Source organism: Ammospiza caudacuta, chromosome 6 (assembly GCF_027887145.1).
Source record: "Ammospiza caudacuta isolate bAmmCau1 chromosome 6, bAmmCau1.pri, whole genome shotgun sequence".
In the NCBI taxonomy this organism is placed as follows: Eukaryota; Metazoa; Chordata; class Aves; order Passeriformes; family Passerellidae; genus Ammospiza; species Ammospiza caudacuta.
In genome coordinates, this window is record NC_080598.1 from 58,788,526 (window position 1) to 58,810,202 (window position 21,677).

A 21,677-nucleotide genomic window follows, 5' to 3' on the forward strand; every position below is an offset into this window, starting at 1 on the left:
GGTGGGTTGAAAATTCCTCAGCCCACGCTTTCACCTTAAGAAATGCCTACACTAAACCTAAAAAAAGCTTCCTGCGTGCTCACTGTAGCAGAAAACCACGTAAGTCACAGCAGCACTGAGGTTTGCTGAATTTGGTTTGTATTTCAGAGCTGCCTTATGGTTCATAAATAGCAGCATATCCCAAATGAGTTACTAATAAAGCATTTCACCAAATTATATAATACTGCATCTTACCCTTTAGAGTACCACTGGAGGAGTGTTCAAGGGAGGTTTATTGGGAAACAGGAGAGGAGAAAACTCAAATTACCTCCAGGATATCTTGGGATATGATAACAGACAGAAGCACTGAGATAGCACTCAGTGTGAAGTTACCAACCTATGGACAAGATGCAATACACAAACACATCTTCACTTCTACTTCCAGCAATGCACAAGTGAGACATTGCCTTTAGCTGTCACAGCCAGGGTAAGAAGATACTTTCACTGATATTTTCTGTTCAGCCCAACTGAGCAAAGCTCAATAAGAACTATAAAAAACCTAAAAAGAAATGTAACAGCTCTTCTAACTTTCAAAATACCAAATACCAATTTAAAATACCTTTCAGGACTAGGGAAAAGCAATGCATCATACTTTGAAATGAATACAATTCTTAACATGACACATTCTCTTCAAGGATCTAACATAGTGGATTTTAAAGTTATGACAAATTTATGTCTCAAAAGCTTCTCTCTAGAACAAAATTCAATTTGGTCCTTGAACCAGCATAATAGAGCAGGTGGAGGGAGGAGTTTGCATATCTGAGATTTTAAAGGCAGCGAGTTTTCAGAGAGTTAAATTACAAGAATAAATCTTTGAGGTGATCTATTAAGCAGAGAAAATACAGTCACAGGCATTTGATACACCTTGTATTTTATCTACACAAAAGGATGGGAAACAAATGCTTCCCTTTGGGAATCTATCTTTCCCAAGAAATTGAAAGGCACAACCCAGAGGGACTCTTGGCTGTGCCTCAGGACTCTGGATTTCTGTTTCCATTTTTGCCACTGCCCGACAAAAAACATTCCATCCTTTATAATGTTTTTGTAATGAAGATAACAGCTTCCCCTTCCTTGGTAAAATGCTCTGAAATATCCTGATTATCTATCTACTATAATAGTCTGCTATTTTGACTCTGGGGTTCCCAAGTCTCCCCAGAAGGTCACAGAAACAAGCTTTCAAATGTATTTCAGCTATAATACCCCAGCAGACGACTAACTTTATGGGCAACAATTCTTTTTCAGACCAGCTCTCTGCCTTTGAAAGACCCATGCTGCAGCCCTTCTATGCAAATCAACAAAGAAATCTGTCCCCCTGTGCAAAACATGCAAAAGGGCTTAACTGAGAGGCATCCTGAACTTATTGCAATAAAGAGATGCAAGAGATATCACAGATTCAGTCACTCCTTTCAAGTACGACAGTCCTAATTTTCATGCTTCTATTATCCAACACACATAGCTAAGCACCTCCTACAATAACTTTAAAATCCTTTATTCAGTTTAATATTTTATTTGATTTTGCATCAATTTGCTCTAAAATCACTTTGTAAGCACACGTATCCATTATCAGTGTTAAAAAAAAAGATAAAGTGAGTGTCAACTCCTTTGTTATTGGTTACACATCTTTAAGAAGGAATCATTAAGGATAAAGGAAAACTCTTTATTGGGGCAAGATGTGGGGGGAGAATGGAGGGTAGGAAGGGGACAGAATATCCACATTGATATCCTACTGAAAACTTGGGTATTCACTAAGCAATCTGGTACAATTCACTTGTCAAAGATACTGGAATTCTGTTGGCATTACTGTCAATATTTCCCTCACTTAGGCAGGAACTCTCAAAGCATCTCAAGACAATGTTGCACAGCATCAGTTAGTGAACATACTGAAGTTAATTTACTTGCAAATGGTATTTCCCACATTCTTAAAAGTTAACAACATTCATTAAATAGCTTTAATCAAGCTGGAAAATAAGGTGTTTTCCTGAAGTGTCGTTTTAAACTTTTATCCTTTTATTATCTTCTTTTGAACGCCGCAGCAATGGCAAGCACTTATCTCACGTCTCTCTTACAGCACAGAGGCTGCTCTGTCATTATCAGTTTTTAAGAAGCTGTAAACTTATCTCAGTGGCTGGAATTCCTCATGAGAGAAAGCAAAAAAAAGTCAGTAATGATGTACATATCATCTGCCTCTGGGAAAATAAAAACTGCCAGTGATATGCTGGGAAAGATCTCCTTAGACGCCTTTCAGGGCGTCTTGCAGCAGCTTTATTGTAACCCAGCAGTGTGATTTCAAATAACATTATCCAGCAGGCTGATGGCAAGCTCATAAAATACTGCTCTGCTCTGAACAACTGAGAATGCTATTGTGAGTCTCATGTTTACAGCTGCTCGCTGATTGTGTCATATTTGCGAAGCTTTCAAAAAAATGATAACTTTTTTCTCACTAGTGAGATTTATAAATTCAGCTTAGAATTTAGCTAACAAGCTCAGTGCAGAATTTGCTCCTCTTGGAAAATTTAGCTAAAAATTCCAATGTATTTAGCCAGTATACTTGGAAAAGTATAGTCTAGCATCTCAGAAAAATTAAATACAAAGCAATATGTACAACAGGGCTCCTACACTATGGGAGGCAGCAGTAAGAGGTATAGATGCACACAGGACACAAAAATATCTACATCTTAATGAACAAGCCATTTTGCTTCCTTTCTATGCCTCAGTTTCTCCAATCAGAACATGAGAATACTGACCTTCTCCATAAAACACTATAAATTCTACACCTCCACCAACAGGACCCTCAGCTGGGAGGAGGCAAACTGGAATTACAGTCCTACTGCCACAACTGATTATGCACTAGGTCAAGAGAATAAGATATAATTAATACATTTGTAAAAAAATAAACACACAGGAGTAACCTTAGAGAAAGAAGCTGAACTAGGTACACCCACCCCCTCTCTAAGCTTGGCCGTTCACCTACAAAAGATTCCACTTGTTTGCCTTTTTCCTGGCCTCACAATTCCCCTGTTTCAGACTGCACAGCAGCAACAGCTTCAAAAGGAGAATGGGCAGTGTTCAGCCCTGACTCCCCTCTCAGCTTTTAACTCCCCTTACAGATGTGAATCTGGGGTTTGTGCAAGCCAGCAACAGGTTTTAGTCACCAGTACTTTAAAAAAACCTGAAATTGTATCAATGAGGCCCTGCTGTGTTTCCCATCAGAAGACAGATAGCTCCAGACTCTGAGCAAAGAGAAATTCTCCATGGAGAGCACCAACCAAAAAGCCTGCCCTGTGCAGAGACACAGCTCAGCTGCACCCTGTGCCAAGTGTCCCCTACCCATCAGTGCTACATGGCCCCAGCCAGCACCAGCTCAGGGACACCGAGCCGGTTTGGGTGGGGCCGTGCAATGGAACTGCTCAGGCACCACGGCCTGGCTTGCTGGCCCGGGCAAGCACTGAATTGGCTGCACTGCCAGGTTTGAAGGGCTGTGGTTAATAGCACAAAGTGCAATTAGCAGAGAGCTGCTGCAGGCATGCCCTGGGGACAATGGTGTCTCCAGCAGCAGTGAGACAGGGAGGCACCCCAGGCAGGGATGCGGATGGCACAGAGCTGGGAGAGCCCTGCAGCACAGGGGGAGCTGCACTCAGAGGGGCTGTCAGGCATCCAGCTGGTCACAGTGACCCCGAGAAAAGTTGCAAAGTCTCTTTTCCCAGCCCAGAGCTTGAAGAAAGAGTCAGAGCTCTTCATTTATCGGTCTCAAGGTTGTTTATTGTTCCTTATCTATAAAATTCTTTCTCCTGTCCTGCTGAGGTTTGCTCAGCAAGACAGTCCAGGCACTCTGCCTGCCCCCAGGGCAGTGTTATGTCTTTATACTAAAAACTACATGTACAATGTTTACAATTACTTTCCAATACCTATCACCTATGTTAGACAGTGAGCTTCTACTCTAAACCAATCTAAAAGTGCCAGCATCACTCAGAAGATGGAGGCCAAGAAGAAGAAGGAGGAGAAAGGCTGGACATGCCCAGATCCCTCCATCTTGCCCCCCTGAATGCCCATTCTAAAAACCCCAAAATCTACTTTTCCACCTTGTGATAAATTCACTATCATTCTACTTAATTTTTCGTGGCTTGCAGATCTTCATCTAAGGTTGGTAACTTGCTCCATGGGTCATAATCAAAACCACAGGGGCATCTTGGGCTCTGTGCCAGGGTGTCTGAGCCCCCTGGCAGGGTCTGGGCTGCTCAGGACAGCCAGAGGGACGTCCTGGGTCCTGACAAGGGACCTTAGAGGCAGCGGAACTGGGCTGACAGGAGCTGCATCTGTATTCCAACTTCCTAAAAAGCCTCACATGCAAGGACAGAGTAACCCTTTGCTACAGCACTGGCTGGGGCTGAGCAGGGGAAGAAGAGCTGGCACAAAGGAGCTGCACATCCCACAGAAAGGCTGAGCAGCAGCCAGCACTGGGCTCTTGCACTGAGAAAGGCCAAACAGGCACTGAGCTGTGTTAGCAAAAGTGCAGCCAGCAGCCCAGGGAAGTGGATATTCCCCTCCATTGACTACCAGTGAGGCTGCACCTGGAGAGCCTTGGTCAGATCTGGGCTCTCCAGTAGAACATCAGAGTGACACTGACATGGTTGAGGGGCTGGAACATGGGATTTACAAGGAAAAGCTGAGAGAGCCTGGCTTGTCAGCCTGGCTTTAGGGGACACCTAACACTGTCTGCCTAATGAGAGGGCACCAAGGAGCCAAATTCTTCTCAGAAGCAAACTGTAGCAAGAAAAAAATCTGTTTACATATTTGGAAAAAAAAACCCTTTGGCATGATGGTAGTAAAGCCCAGAGAGAACATGACATGTTCATTGCTAAAGACAATCAACATTCAACCAGAGCAGGGCTTCAGGAATTTTCTGAGGATGTAAGTAGGGAATGGAGAAATTACTTCCATAGGCCCCTTCTAATCTAAATTATTCTACAATCCTGCATAGGACACAGGCTTTTCTACATATTTCATCACCTTCAGATACATTACCTGTACAAACATTTCCCTGTATCACACCTCTGACTGCTGGAGTGGAAAATACCCTGTATTGTCTTTCATCCTACCCTAGAGCCTGTCAGTAGGCAGGACTGTTGCAATAAAACACTTTTGTCAAGCTACATTTTGAAGCTTCTTTTTTTGATGCTGCCCTCACGTTGTGGATACTGCCTCTCAGGCAATGTTCTCTGCTTCTGATGGTGTTCCCAAATTCCCCAGCTGAAACAGGAGGAAAAGTGACCAATTCACAGCTCTGCTGGGAGGGCTGCCAGCATTATCAGCAGAAATCAAGGACTGGAGCATTCTCTTGTTTCACCATTGAATGACTGTGAGAAACAGCTGAGACACTGAAGCCACCCATTCAAAGTCTGAGGAATGAGAACAGCAGCAGAATTCAACACTTGAGTTGCTTTCCTCTGCCACAGGGAGAGTCTGGAGTCAAAGTGAATGATAATAAATATTAAACTGGACACTGACAAAAAAATATTTTTCCACTGAAAAATATTAATAATCTCAATATGCACTGGAAATAATTATTGGCAATGAACTGGGTCCTCCAGATGTGACAAGAATGCAGTGATCTGGGAGTCCCTGAGAGACAGCAGCACAGATGCACCCCAGCTGGTGCATCCTCTAGAAGACTGATCCTTTAAGGACCACAAGTTTTCAAATGGAAAAGAAAATTCAGCCTAGATTCTGCAGAAGTTGAAAGCACTCACATGGGAAAACCAAACTTTGATCTCCAGATAAATACAAATTGAATGTTCTCTGATCCCAGGTACCAAGTGAGAGGCAGCAGCTGCAACCTCCCAGAGTCTCTTTAAAAGAAGAGTTCCTCAGTAATGACTGAAAATTATTTTGCATTTCTTTCCTCATTTCCCTGGAGACCAAGGATGATCCACTGGTGATTTCAATGGCAAATTTCAAAAGAAACAATCTCAATTTAGACAGCCCAGCTCTTTGGTCCAAAAGCAAGAAAAGCATCTATAATCTCAGAGCCTTCAGAGATGGACAGGCAGAAAAGCATTACACTGGAAACCATGGATTCATTACGGAAAGAAAAAAAGTGTATTTTTAAGGCAAGTGAACTAGAATGAGGCAAAATCCTTGCAAAGCAAGAGCACAGTGGTGCTTTCTCAGAAGCAAGCAGGTTCAGGTAACCTCTCAATTTTCTGCAGTCTAATTTGAAACACCAGCTCCTTGTTTGCCCTAGAGTTGTGCCACACATTACAGCCCCTGAAATGAAAAACCAACTTTGTTTTCCCTTGGAAGCTGCAAGGCCACTACAGGCACAATAAAAAGTTGAAAAGAGCAATTGCAGAAGGCAAAATACTATAAAACCTAAAAGATAAGGTGAGAATTTCTCCTGACAATAAGACAGAGGCAATGTCTGGAGTTCTGGTTTTTATGTAATAAGGACTTTTCCATTTCAGTTAGTACATGTCATATTGCTGAATATGCATTTACACTGCACAGTCTTCTCTCCATATTAAAAATATTATAGTCCAGTAGAAATTACATGCTATTTTTTGTCCACACTAAAAGCCTTCTTTTTTCAGTCTGTGTATCTCCCCCTCTTCAAAAATTGCTTTCCATTATGATACATGACAACATAAAATATATTGTTCACTGTTCCTCCTTGCATATCAACACAAAAGGAATCTGAAGAGCACTAAGATTTCTACTCCCTGCCTAGGCATAAGCTAAGACTTTATATTTGGGAACCAAGCTGCTCTTTCATTGAAGAAATAACAATATATCTCCATTTAAAAAATACTGATTAGCAAATCTCATAGCACTTTACTAACACATGCAGCCAAAACATCACTGAGACTACTGTGTTTCTCCCACACTGGAAGGATGTTGAAAACTTAAATGATTCACTTACAGCTGATGTAAAGATGAGAGCTCTGCAATTTATGTTTTATTGTCAAATGTTTAAAGGATTAAAACCAAATAAAATACACAATATACAAGCTTCAGAGCACACGTTATCTTTAACATCTTATTTCCAATTAGCAAGTCAAAATAAAGAAGACATGGGGAACATCTGGCTTCAAAAGAAAAGCTCTGGAAGAAATCAAGATTTTGGTTCTTTTGGGCCTCATTTAAGGCTGCTATTTTCCCAGACTCTTGAAACTGGATGAGATGGAAAGATTATTCTCTCTCTCAAAGAGGGGAAAATAGCAGACATACCACCATGTGATTGAGTATTACATCATTCATACTCACAACAATACTGAGCCAGTCTGGCAGCTGAACTGAAAAGACATTTTCTCTGCCTTCGAGGAAGGACACGGGCTCGCCGCAAAGGCAGAGGAGCAGGGGAAAGTTAGAAAAGGCTCAGCTCCCCATTGCACTTGGCATGAGCTACAAAATGCTAAAAATGTTTCACTGACAAGCAATTGTGAAAATTGAGAGATTTGTGAAATTGATTGTGAAAATAAAGAGACCAGTTCCTCATTCCATCACAAAAAAAATCTAGTGGGAGGTTTAAGAAAATTACATCATGCAAACAGAATCCTAGTGACAAACATCTGAAGGAAAGAAGGCAGCTCTTGAGAAGGACCTTTACCCATTTTTAAAAGACTTATACTTTACTAGGATGTGAGAAATCATTATCAAGACCACTTTCAAGATATAAGGCCGGGTCAGGTGTGAGAATGAATCCTGCTTTTACAAAACAAATTTGACAGGTAATATTGTTTCTCTGATATACCTTCACTTTGTTCTTACGACATCAAAAACTGCCAAGACAGAAAAAGCTGCATAAGACTTAAGAATAGGATAAAAGTGGACACAATTTGAGAAAACCTCAAGCTAAAATATTTGCAGATAGCAAGCACAGAAGGGCTTATAGGTCGCAAAGCACTGGCTTTTGTTCACCCTATTTTGCATTACTGATCTTAATTAATCTAATAAAATGAATTTGTGTTCTGAGGCAGCATTCTTACTGCATTAAAATTCAAATACACAATCTCATATTTTAATGAAAGAAAGCGTTTAATTCTCTAATTGACTTTTAAAGTATTAAAATGCATCAAATATTAGTGATGGCTACAACCAGGAATATTTTTCAGTGACCGAATCAAAAACATCAACCATAATTGATCACATTCGCTATCAGGATTTAACATCAGGTAATGCTTTTTTTCTTTTTCTTTTTTTTTTCTTTTTTTTCCTTAAGAGGAGCATGGCCATGTAGGAAAGGAAGGGGAAGAGTCTCCTCCTCATTCCACACCATATCCAGCACATCCTCTGACAAAAGCAAGAATGTGCTGCACAATGACAGGCTGTACCCCACTGTTTTTATTCAGCTGGTGTTAGCAACATATTAGCTCCCATCAGGTCAAAACACCACCCAGTTATAATTCTGCTTTTGCTGACATAAGCCCCAAAATTCAGATGCAGAGATAAACTGTATTAAGCAGAGAGCCAACTTAATTATTTCCTCTTTTAAACAAGCTTTAATAAGATTGTTAAATATTTATTTTCACAAGCACGCAAGGATCGCTGAAGGTCAAAGACATCAGAGGTGTGATCCCTTCCTTATCATCCCTCCTTTGTATTTGTTTCCCTGGAAGGAGGCCTCTCTGCCATCACACTTCCCTCCCCTCATCCATCACCCAGAACTCATCCTGACGTTGTTCCTGTGTTATCCCTCCTGCCTTTGCCACCACCTTTCAGCTTCACCCCCTCAGTGCTGCCAGTGAGAGCTGCCCCTTCTATTTCTACCCCAGAATTACTGATGTGTTTGTCTCTCTCCCACTCCCTGCTTCTGGTTCTCTCCTTGTTTCACCTTTACCATGAGAATGTCTCATCAGTTCAGACACCCCAAACTGGAAGCTAATTACTAAGAAGACAGATCATGCAATTCATTTCATTAATTATTATTTTTATTCATGCAATAACAGTCCAGTATTGCACACATTAAAAATCTGGCTCAGATGTTTCTGCTGTAAGTATTTATGAGTTACACAAGGCCTGACGTGGTGATGGAGCACAGGGTTGCCAAACACTTCTCCTACCCACACATCATGTAATTCAAGCCCAGAGTCACAAAGGCTGCAGTGAACCTATCCCAGAATCCTGTCCCTTCATTTCAAAAGGCAACAGTGATTCTTGTTTGGGAAGGTATGATGGGCAAAGGACCACCAGAATTAAAACAATGTAAGTGCAGCAGCTCTACTGATTGTAAACCCCAAGGTTTTCAGCAGCCACAGAACATCCTGAGTGCAACAGGGCCCACAAGAATCATCAAAGTCCAACTCCTAGCCCTGCACAAGACACCTCAAGAATCACACTGTATGTCCAAGAGCACTGTCCAAGCATTTCTTGAGCTCTGCCAGGCTTTGTGCTGTGATCACTTCCCTGGGGAGCTGTTCCAGTGCCCTTCACTCTCTAGGTGAAGATCCTGATATCCAACCTAAACCTCCCCTGCCACAGCTTCAGGCCATTCCCTTGGGTCCTGTCACTGTCACCACAGAAAGGACATCAGTGTCTGCCCCTCCTGCTCCCCCACGAGGAAGTTTTAGGCTGCAATGAGGTCTCCCCTCAGCCTCCTCTTTTCCAGGCTGAACAGCACCCAAGACCTCAGCTGTCCCTCGTGCGGCCTCTCCTCACAGCTGCTCACCATCCTCATGGCCCTCCTTTAGACACTCTCACAACTTCATGTCTTTTTTATATTGTGGTGTCCAAAACTGCACCCAGGACTGGATGTGAGGCCACTCCAGTGCTGTGCTTTGAGAAAAATCTGCCCAGAGAGAGGCTTGAAACACTCTGCTCTGCAAAGCAATAAAGTATTTCTGCAGACAGATTTCAAAAGAGTAATATTTTGACCTCTACTGTTCAAAATTTCCCTTAAATGAAGAAAACAAAGCCATCAACACCAGCCAAAACCTGTAATCTTGATAGGCCATCTTGTGACCCTGTCCCCCTCTCCATCTCTGCAGATGGTTTGTTTAATGCTGCATTATGGAAAAGCTGACAATTTGAGCCACCTGCTGTGTACCAACATCCTGAAAGGAAAAAGTTGGTCACCCCTCTACACAAAAGCTGGTGAGAATTTCATCAGTGAATTTAATGGAGCATGATCAGGTCTCCCCTTGGCAGGACCAAAGGTCAAGCTCTATTTTATCCAGAGTTAGTAACAAGTGAACAGAAAAGCAAATTTTCAGAGTGTGCAGTTCTTAAACAAAACACTAGCCTGAGCACACACATATGCGTGCAAAATTGCAGTCCTCCTGCTACTTTTGGATGATATATTTAGAAATCCTATTAGCTGGAGAGATCAACATTCTTATCTGAATTTCCAGGATGCTGTAACATGCAAAATTAGAGCAGCTCTCTTAAGTGGGTCAATTATCACTACTGCACTTACAGCAGCTTTTCCCCTCCCTCCCTGCAGCATTCGTGATGGGCATTTAGCACAAGGATTTAAACAGTCAGATGTTGAGTTGACACAAACCACAATGTAAAGTTCCCTTCCCCTTTTATATTTTCAGCATCTCAAAGGAACAAAGGAAATCACCCAAGTACAGAATCTCCACATTAAAATTGCAGGCTCCCAGCAGAAAGCCGCGATGATTCCAGAGCAGGGCACCCTGCAGGATAATTCCAGTCAGCAATCACACTCACTGTTCTCCTGCCACATCTGACTCAGGTTTATGCCTTTCCCCTCCAAGGGATGAGAGGAGAACCTGAGGGCCACTAATCATGTCCCCAGCCCTGTCCCCCAGGGTGCAGAGCCACACAACCAGTTTGAAAGGCTTCAGGTTATTATCTCCTCAAGAAGGAATTCTCTTTAAAATTAAAAACACTGCAAAGCACCAGACACAAGTGGAGCAATTCAAGCACCCAGCACCACTTCAGATGCTACAAAGGCATCCAGAGGAAACACAGGCTCTTCTGCAACACAGCTGGAGGCCAGGTGAGATATCTGAGAGGCTCCTTCTGCCCCACTGCTGCCCACCCATGAGCAGCCCTGGCAGTAAGGGGATGCAGCAGGGAAGAGGACAGAGCCACACAGTGGAATACATGATGTCAATGAGCACATGGAAAGGAAAATTTTACTTTCCCAGCAACTGGAAACACAAAACACGTGATTCTCTCAGCACCACACTTGCTGTACACATCCTTCTTTACAGGGAAAAAAATGTGTGAGGCAGCACTGCAAGTGAAAGATTATATGATTCTGCTTCATTCCATGGAAAAGCAGACTGGATATGATATGCAGGCTTCAGGTCATGAGCCCTGCTGTTGAAATTCAGCAGATCTAGCCCTGGCTGGAGGAGAGGGTGATGGGGAGAAATTAAGGTGCAGAAATTAAATTTCTATTGCTGTCCCTGGCTGCCCTCTTCCCTATTCTCCAGCATTTGCTCATGTGGTACTAAACAGGAATGATCTCAAAAGCCAAGCATTACTAAACACCTAACTCTTTGGAAATCTATGTAAATGACATGGGGCAACAACAGACACACCCTATTTAAGGCAGCAATTTTTCCTTAATAGATGAAGCTCTTCCAGCTAAAATCCATCTGCTAAAAACACAGCAATTTTAAGGCTTCATTTTGAAATTAAGTGAACAAGGGTTTTGCAAGCCTTCAAGTTCAAGCAAATGCTTCATTAGGAAACATTTCTCCACCAAGAATGTGGTCAAACACTGGAACAAGGTTCCTAGAGAGATGGTCAAAGCCCCCAGGCTGTCAGTGCTTAAGAAGCATTTGGAAAATGCCCTTAACAACATGGTATAACTTTTGGTCAGCCCTGAACTGGTCAAGCAGTTGGACAGTTCCAACTGAAAATATTCTATTTAACTTACTGTGAAGATCTTGGCATCTCTTTCCACACACTGAAATTAAGTAATTTGCCTCAGTAAATATTATAGGTATTTTAACCATGCAATTTAAAATCCATTTTTATTCTCATATGTCCTTGTCACACTCCACACTTGAACAAAACACATTTTCAATGCAAGACCAGTTAAGAAAAAAAAAAAAGTAAAAGGTCAGTTACTAAAAAGAAAGTCCTTAACCAGAGAGAAATAGAAACTGGTTTTATTAACCTCCCTAACCACAGCTTTAAAATTTTCTTGATTAAAGCCTAATTTCAAAAGTTAACTTTTTAATCAGGAACACTAAGGCCTGCTGGCTCCAGGAAGTTTTAGTAGAGGTCAAAAGATTGCTGGAGATATAATTTTTCATTTCTAATAAAAAAGGAAGTCTTGCCCTTTTCCTTGCAAAGACAGACCTTGAAGGGTTAGTAGAGAAACAAAGATTGAATCCATCAAAGGTTCTCATGGCGAGGCTGTACAAAGCTTCCCCAGACCACATGGAGCTGACAGAGCTGCTGAAGCTTGCAGGGAATTAGCTGAACTCCTCTTGCAAAGACCAACATGGTAGAAAAGCCCAGGAGCTGCTGCCTGAGCAAGGATTAAAGAGACCAGTTCCTCATTGCATCACAGATTTTCTGGGTAACTCTGAATGTGTCACTTAGCCTCAGTTCTGCACCTGGAAATGAAGATAAATACTCGCAACTTCCCTTTCTGCGACATGAAAATAAACACATTAAAGCAGGAGACTTTCAAATAGCTTGGCAATAAAGTACAAGTACTGTAGACAGATAGGAAATAACAAAGTGCTGCCCCATTCAGCTGCCCAGCTTTTTCCCAAACCCTTCTTGCCTGCTGGGATCCGGCAATGCCTTCGTGATCCTCCCTCAAACAAAAGGGAGGTTCCCGGGGCACAGGAAGCCAGGGAGGAAAAGCTCCTTGTGCTTTCCCACCCAGCTCAAGTTTACATCTCAAAGACTTGTAGGCACCAAAGGTTCTCCTAAAAGCCTTCTGCTCCCCACACCCAAACTGAGGAGGTTATTTTTCTTATACATTTCTCAGAAATGTTCTTTTGCAAACAACTCAGGAGAGAGGCCTCACTTGGCTGCCTTGGTCTGACCCCAGGAGGATCCCACCTCTGTTCTCTGACAAAAAAATGCTACCAAAAACCCCCTGAATAATTCAACCTCAGTCTCAGAGGCTGCCCAGCCCAGAGCCCCCACCATTGAGACTGATCAGCTTTACTGGAGGGAGAAAAACCTGCCCTGAATTTACCTTTATTATATTTCCACAAGATAGCTAGTGAGGGAAATTTGCAGGGACTCTTCTCATGTGGAAAAGGTTTTATTTACTAGGCTCTGAAAAGACAGGATTTGGTTTACAACTAAAGGTGCATTTTTCAGTGAGCTTCAAAGGAAAAGAATAAATAAATAGTATAAAAAAGGTGTATGTGTGTGTGGGATAAAAGACTCTTTCCATGCAAAATGCTGCTATGAAAGACCCCAGGTGGTAGCACTGGAAAACATTACACAAAGGAGTGGACAGTTGTGCAGTTTTTCTAACTGCTGTGTACAGTAACAGGATCACAAACAGAATGAAATGTTCCTTGATTAAAACAAACTGATGACTGATGTCCCAACCTGGAAAATGCTGGCCAGGCTGTCATTGTCCCTGAGTGAGCCTGGGGCAGGCACAGGTGACAGCTGAGCCCATAGGTCCCTCAGACACCCTGCCTGGCTCTTCCCAAATTCCCTCTCTCGGGAACGGTGGGACCAGCTAAAGTCCCTTTGTTTCCATTCTGACATGGGCAGGAGTGGAAAAGCTGTTCAAAACATCAGAGAGAAACAACTCTGGGCTGTTGCTATTCCAAGGAACAAATCAAAAGGCAGAGCCTGAAGTGCCCAGAGCGCTGGCAGTGCCAGACAAAGTCAGACGTCACTGGAAAGGCTCAGCATCACTCAGTCCCTGGGACAGGGACAACAGCTTCCATCACACCTGAGGGTCTAAAAACCACTGGCTCCTTCAGATGGACTTTTTGCATTATATCTTTACTTCTGACATTGATAATACAGACACATTCACACATTTTATACAGAGAATAATAAACTGAAGTTTTTATAGGCAACTCATCAGAAGGATGAAACACCTCCCAGATCCAGCTAATATTTTAGCAAGCTGTTTTCCCTGGAAAACATTAACACTGACAAGCAATAAAGGAAGGCAAATGAAAAACTATGGGGGTTTGTGTCACATAACCTAATAAAAACCATAAACTGATGCAAAATCAATTCACATCTCAACTAATACATACAAAACTTTGCAAAGGATTACAAATAAAAGCTGCTCTTCAGATTAATAAATTTTTATTTTCTCCTTAAGTTGTGGAACTATTTTTTCAGATCAAAAAAACTTGAGTTACCAGAATATTTTGCATTTTTGCATTAATGAAATAATACATAAGAACCAAGGAGAACATAATGTTTTCCTGTTTCAGGCTGAGGTTTATTCAGGCATAATTCAGACCGCACTAGCAGACTTGGCCAAAGTATTCTCCACATTTTCACAGAGGCTGGCTGGCGACATGTACATTATGAAAAAAAGAAGACTAAGCAGATAATCATGTCAGATAAATACATTCCACTCCCTCAAAGTGAACTTGCAGACACAATTACATTCTCTTTTCCCTCTCCAAATGCTTCCCACTCCTTTGGTTCTGCCACAAGAACACAACATTTCTTGTCACTTCAGTCCCCTACTACATCTCCCCATACCTCCCCAGGCATTTTTGCTCCTTCTACCACACAACTTTTTCAGAAACTTGATGTCTCCCACTGCTAACACTGTTCTGTTCCCAGGTAACATCTCTTGCCTCCACAACTCCCAGGTCACTTGGATAACTCATTTGGGCCACCCAAAATTACTGAACTGTCCCTCAGTTTTGAGGATGCTGCTGCCCTTTGCTACTTCTTCCATGTCACCTCTTTCCTCTAAAATACTTCACCAATCTTTAGTTTTTAGCTTCCTTTTCTAAATTTCTCTCCCATTTCTTTGTTAGAATTCTGGAATGAACACAATACCAATGAACACTTTAACTCAGGAACGTGGCTGAGCAGAGTATTTAAATGTTGAAGTGTTAAAAATACTGCAATTCCCCTTTGTACAGAATTATTCAGTGTACTGCTCCCTTTTCCAAACCCTCCTCGTCACCTTCTCCAGAACAACAAAACCAATGCCAAGTTCATTACCCTGAATATGGATTTTAATTTTTGTTAAAGCACTTTGTCCCATGGCCATCCTCCCTACACCTGCTCTTGGCCCCTGTGCTCCAAAGGCCCTGGGAGCACACCTGCCTCCCATGGCCCAGGCCTGTAGAGCCAGATTGAAGCTGGGAACAATTATAACATGCTGATAATGATCATCATAATTAATCTACAGAGCCTTGAACATATTCAAATTTCAAAGGTCAGCAATTTGCACCCGTGGCCCTCAGGTTTTCAAGTTTCTTCTGAAAGGAAAAGATACCAAAAAAGGAATTTGTATTTCAGTGTTGAGAGTCCATAATTTATTTTTTAAATTATGGACTTTATTTTTTAAACTACACTGGATTTTAAATAGTAATACAAAACAAAACAAACAAAAAAACCATAGCAGAACAGAGGCAGAAGTTGAATGAACTCCCTCTCCCAAAGTGACAAAGGTTAAACTCTTAATATCAATGACAAAATGAGGTTTATCTAATGGATTAAAAAAAAAAAAAAAAAAAAAAGAAAAACCCTAAAAAAGTTGAGCTTTATGGACATGTGCAACAACCTTTGCATTCCCAGGCAGCACAGTATGTGTGCAAATGAGGGTGGATATTATTGATAGAGAAAGACAAAACTCATCTTGGCAGTTTTACTCATACTTTAGTCCTAGTATTTTATGTGAAGTGTCACACAGGACATTATCTCCATTTAACAAAGAAAGCTGGGAGATTCATTTAGGGATTTATTAAGTGTCAACCAGATCAGTACATCTTGCACATAAGTGAGATACATGCTGAAATACTTTGGAGAAGGTTAATAAAGAATTAAATTATTTTTGCTTTATTTGTTTGCTACGTTAGCTGCACTTGCTGCACAGATGGCTGAACATTGCAGTGCACCTACCTGCCTCTTACAGCCCTCACTTCTTCAAATGCTTTTTATCCCTATCAGTGGGGAAAAATGGATTTGGAAATTACAGCTGGGCTATCATTCAGAAGTATCAAATAACAACTGTAAAAAAATTACTTTGAACATGACATGAGCATAAATATAAGACAGAATCATAAAAGGGATCTTTGAGATAACTCATTTTCAACATCCCTGCTGTGGGCAGGGACACCTTCCAGCAGACCAGGTTGTTTAAGCCCCATCCAGCCTGGCCTTGAACAGTCCCAGGGATGGGGCAGCCACAGCTGCTCTGGGCAACCTGTGCCAAGCCCTCAGTTTCCTCACTGTAAAGAATTTTTTAATAGCTAATCTAATTCCACCCTCTTTCAGGCAGTTACCCGGAAGATACATTATCAAAATACTGGTAACACCTTAAAATCAACACTATCTTTATGGCAGTGATAGAGTGCTAATGTTCAAAGTTCACATGGAGACTTTACAGTAGGAAAAAAACAGTGTAATAGGCAAGCCTGCCTTTTAATTCCATTATTCCTGCGAAACCATATTTTTTTAAAACATGCAAATACAATTACCACAACACTACTACAAGATCAGAAAGTACTACTTTTAGAATACTGAATATATTTTCTGAAACGACAAAAAAAATCATCTCAGTCTTAAAAAGAAAGCTAAACTGTTCAACTGCAAAAATATAGAATGAGAGCAGCAATCTATTAAAAGCATCAAATCAGAATACTGAAGATGTGAATATATTATTTTAAAGTAGAAAGAAACCAAACACAGAATTGTAGAATGATAAAATGAGAGAATGGTTTGGGGGTTGGAAGGAGCCTTAAAATACATCCAGTCCCAATACCCCTGCCATAGGGAGGGACACCTTTCACTAGACCAGGTTGCTCAGAGCCAGAGCAACAGAAGTGATTGTTTGATATTAAACTCTGAATTCCAGCAACTAAAATACAACATTAAAGAAATAAAAATATATAAAACAAGAAATAAAAATTTATAAAACAAATTAATTTGGACGGTCATCAGTATTTAAAGCTTATGTGGATTTTAATTAAGTTCCCCAAGACAAAAAAGGGATGGTAAAGCAGGGAGTACTCACTTGAAAATCTGTCCTGTGTGCACCTCCAGCCTGGTGTACAGGTTTGATTTCCTGTATGATTTTTGAGCAAATTTCAGAATTTATGAATTTTTTTTTTTCAAGCACTAAAACAGGACTGATACTGTCCTTCCTGCAAGTATGAGAAGAAGGAAATCCAAGTATGTTGATCAAAAACCCACTGGAATTCTAATCTGTTCTTTGATGCTGACACTGCAGAAGTTTTGGGGATAACTGTCATTTACATTAAAAGAGAAAAACAAAATAAACAAACAAAAAAAAAAAGTCCACAAATAATAAACCCTAGCAAAGCACAGGGGAAGTGCAATTTTATACTTGAAGCAAATGTTGTGAAAGAAGAAATTCAGAGTTAATGATGAGAGGCAGAGGGACATTTGTAGCATTAAATACTAAGTATTGCACATTTAGACAGGGAACAAATTTACTTGAACCATGGGAAACACTCCCATTCACTTCCATGTATAAACCCAGCCACGACCAAGCTAGCTCTTGAACACTTACCTTTCCACATTCCGAAACAAGGTCTGACTGGGATAGTTGACTTGCTAAAAGTGAGTCTTCTATTTATTGATATTTTCTAACAGTGAAAGGATACGAGGAGTTCCCTCTGTCCTGCACACCAGGTAGAGACAGGCAGCGATGACGTGGGTCCTCTTTCTGCCCCGAGTCAGATGTTTGCTCACAGCCATCTTGAAAAAATTGAAGGCAGTATCCAGGCAGTGCTGATTGAGTTGGAGCTGGTTTCCCAAGTGGTGAATCTGACGCTTCCCTAGGAAAATTAACAAGGAAAACAATAGTTTAACAACTATGCTGTTAATGTGTTTTTAGGCTGGGGTCTTTTAGTGTTCGGGCGGTTTTTTAAGACAAAATAAAGGGGGCAGATTTTGGATTTCATCTCTTTGTGAAACACAGTGACCTCTCAAGTTTCAGGAACTATTCAGGCTGAGCTCCTCAGGACAAAAAAAAAAAAAAAAAAGGAAAAAAGCCTTGTTTTGGACTGCTAAAATTGAAACACATGCAATCAATGAACTCTGGAAAACCAAGCCACAAACATCAGTCCCACAGAGGATCCAAGCCATAGCCAAGACTTCTCAGACAAAAGATTACGCCCCTCTCCCTTAGCATCACTTGCCAATTAGCACTTGATTAGCTGCAGCTAAAAACCAGAGGTCATGGTGTGTTTGACACTGACGTGCAAACAGAGAAGACGTTTTTCTGCAGCTCTCCAAGAAGTGATGGAGTTTGCTGTTCCTCTGACCACAAATGAAGTCCACAAGGACAGAGCTCTGCTCCTGGCTTGCCCATGATCCCAGTGATGGGAGGCACCTCCTTCCTCCAAACACGTTCACACCCCAGCCTTCATTTGAGGCTTGTCTGCCAGACTACTTAGATCAGCCTGTGGCTTCAGGAAACAAATGTGCCTTCACCCTTAAATAAAACAATAAAAAGAAAAAAGTGTGTTTGGGATGATTCATGGCAGGAAGTGGTCCAGCTGCTGGGACAGATGCGGGAAGCAAGGTCCAGCCCGTCCCCACAGCCCCAGCTTCAGAAGGATGTGCTGAAAAGACAGCTTAAGAAAAAGATGGGGGAAGTCATGAGGAAAACTGAGCACTCGAGTTCCTCAGCATACGGGGTCAGACAGCACATCAAGAAAAATCCTTTCATTCAGTGTGCTGGGCAGATGTTTCCAGCACGTGTATTTACAGGAAACTCTCATCTGCTCCCTTCAGACATGTCAGGAGCAGCTTGTGGAGGGCACAAAGGTGCCTGCCATGCCCACCACTGCTCACAGGAAGCAATGGCACCCACAGAATGCTTCCCAGAACACCACCAGCTCCTGCACAAACCCATCTTAATTTAATGCAAATCCCTACACCATCATCATGGTAAAAAATCTGCACCTCTGAGCACCCCTTTGCCAAAGATGCTGGTTTTAACAAGAAGTGACTCCAGCCAGGCAGCTGGGGCCAGTGGGACTCCAGCCAAACAGGAGCTGCCACAAAGCAGCAGCTTCTCCTTCCTGCACACGTGGAAATTACTGCACTCACCACCAAGATATCCTTTAAGGCACATGGGTCAGCCAGGTGTAACATGTTTGGACAGTGAACTAAGAGCAGAGGAAGGATCCATCACCCCCCCAAGGGAGGTGTGGGCATGATAAGCTACTCAAGGGTAATCCAAAGCCCAGCAGGTGAGCAGATTTTCCACTGCCATCAGCAGGCCCTGGACTGGCACTCACCAGCCTCGAACACAAATACCACATCTTCCTAAAATTAAGGTTCTAACTAGCATCTGGTCTTTCCAGAACTTTATTTGACACTACAGTTGGTATGCTGTTTCTTCTGTCCCTAAGAAAAAATCAGTTTATACTTATTTGGGGGGGAAAATAAATGTACTTGAGTACTAAAAACTCATTTTGCAGTGGCAGCAAACCAGCTTCCCTTCAAAAACAAAGAACACACTAAAAGAGGAAAAAAAGAATAACATAGAGGAAGATACTTGAAATTAATTTCTTTCATAAGCTATTTTCAGCACTGAGCTGCTCCCATCCTCAAGCTACCATTAATATTCTGAGTATTTAACCTTGTCCTAATTTCAAATGTTAAAATATAATTAATTAATCATAATCCATCCTAAGAAAACAGTATGCTTGTTTGAGTAATACATGCTCTTTTAGCTGAACTCTTCATCCACCATCAATATTTTAAAGTAGAATTACTTTAGGGGCAATTGTCTACTGAAAAAATACCAAAGAGATCTAAGAGAAAGGTACTTGTCTACTTAGGAAATGTTACTGAATGCTTTACTCAGCCTTCTGCAGACCAGAGGAGGCTTTAATTCTGTGTGCTAGGACTCCCTCAAGCTGCCCTGTGGTATTATACCAGTCATACAGTCTGTGGAAAAACAAGACAACTGTTACACTGCTGCTTGTCTCCAAAATGAACAACTTAATTCGGGACAAGAATCATCCTAGAAATTATGTGTATCTTGATGACTAACTTGGTTTTGTCCTTATTTGTGAAAAGAGAGAAAGAAATGTACTGCTTCCAGCATCATCTAAGACAAACATTTACATTCTGCAACCAGTCTCCTATTTACCAAAGAAAGATCAAAAGCTTTGTTGTTTCCCCATCACCACCTCCGCCCCTTGAATTTAACATGACAACAAAATTCTATTTTTCTGGTATCTTATGTAAGACTAAGAAAAAAAAAAAAGCCGGAAAAGTTAGCATTAGCAACTGTGCTTCTAGATTTCTCCGCAGGAAACTTCAAGATACCCTTTACTCCTTCTGGTTCCTTCCCAGATTCAAGAATGCTCTTCACAGACTCCAAGAAAAGGCAGGTATCAGTGAGATGGCTGTGCAATACACAGCCAAACCATTGTAGAGTGCCCTCACCCTAGTCAGATGACAACCAAATGTATGTCATTTTGTGACTTCCAACCTCTTCTGCCTAGCTGGCCAATCTGACATTTCCAGAGCTCAAAAATGTGCCTCCGTAACATTTTACTTAACTATAAATACAGTGATTTAATCTGTTGCTATCTGAAGAGCAGATGTTCATACATAGAGAAACTGGGCTGTAAGAAAACAACTGATCAAAGTAAACTCTCCATCCAATGCTCCAGTTACTGCTGACAAACAAGAAAAGAGTGCAAATACTCATTCATACTGGCAGTGCTCACCATGAGAAGTCCCCAGAAGTGAGCAGAGGCGGCCACAAGCCCTGCCAAGCACTGGGATGCTGCTCCCCCAGCACAGGGTCAGGGCAGGGAGGAGCAGCTGAGCAGCTGCAAGCTCCAGGGCTGGGGAGAGATGAGCAATTCCCTCCAGCAGATCTACAGCACTGCATTATGGCCATCAGCCTTGAGCATCCTCCCACTCCCACTGCTCCCTGCTAGCTGGGTGGCATTTTGGAACCTCGCAGTTGCTGTTTCCCTCCTGTCCCCGTCTTTGCTGTGACTGCCACCCTCACTGCGTGCTCCCAGTGAGCTGCAAGGATGCAAAGCCTGAGGATCTGAGGATCTCAGCCAAAGCAGTGGGAATATCCAACAACACAGTGCAGTTTATTAGCAATCTGCTCCACTCAGTGCTCACCTGATTCCATCACAGTGTTACAAACTCCAATTAAGTGAGATTCACCACTGGATGGAAAAGAACTGATACACCTTTAAACCCTATCATGATCTGGGTTATAGAACACTCACAACATCTTCCTAACTCTCTTATCCATTTTATCCTGCAGGACAGCTTTTAAAAAAGTTTCAACGTGACCCTGCTCTAAAAACCTGCAGCTACTATCTCAGTACAATAAAGGAGTATCATCACATGGAACAGCCAGAATTAATTATTGCATTTTTTTTCTGAATTGCTATGTAGAAGCACAAATCATAAGACAAAATATATAGGGGTAAAACAAGTCTCTTAGTAGATGCATCTTTTGTTAGTAACTTGCAATAAGCATTGTTTCTTTTGGGCCTTACAGGTTTCTGACAGATGCT

General features: G+C 41.7%; 1 protein-coding gene across 1 annotated transcript in view; it reads right to left on the minus strand.

The window, feature by feature from the left end:
* The window catches only part of BRF1 (BRF1 RNA polymerase III transcription initiation factor subunit), a 173,018-nt gene that overhangs the window by 112,428 nt on the left and 38,913 nt on the right, over nucleotides 1-21,677 (minus strand). The window contains exon 3 of the mRNA XM_058806564.1: nucleotides 17,772-17,945. Coding sequence (XP_058662547.1) covers nucleotides 17,772-17,945 — 174 coding nt within the window. The remainder of the gene's footprint in view (nucleotides 1-17,771; nucleotides 17,946-21,677) is intronic.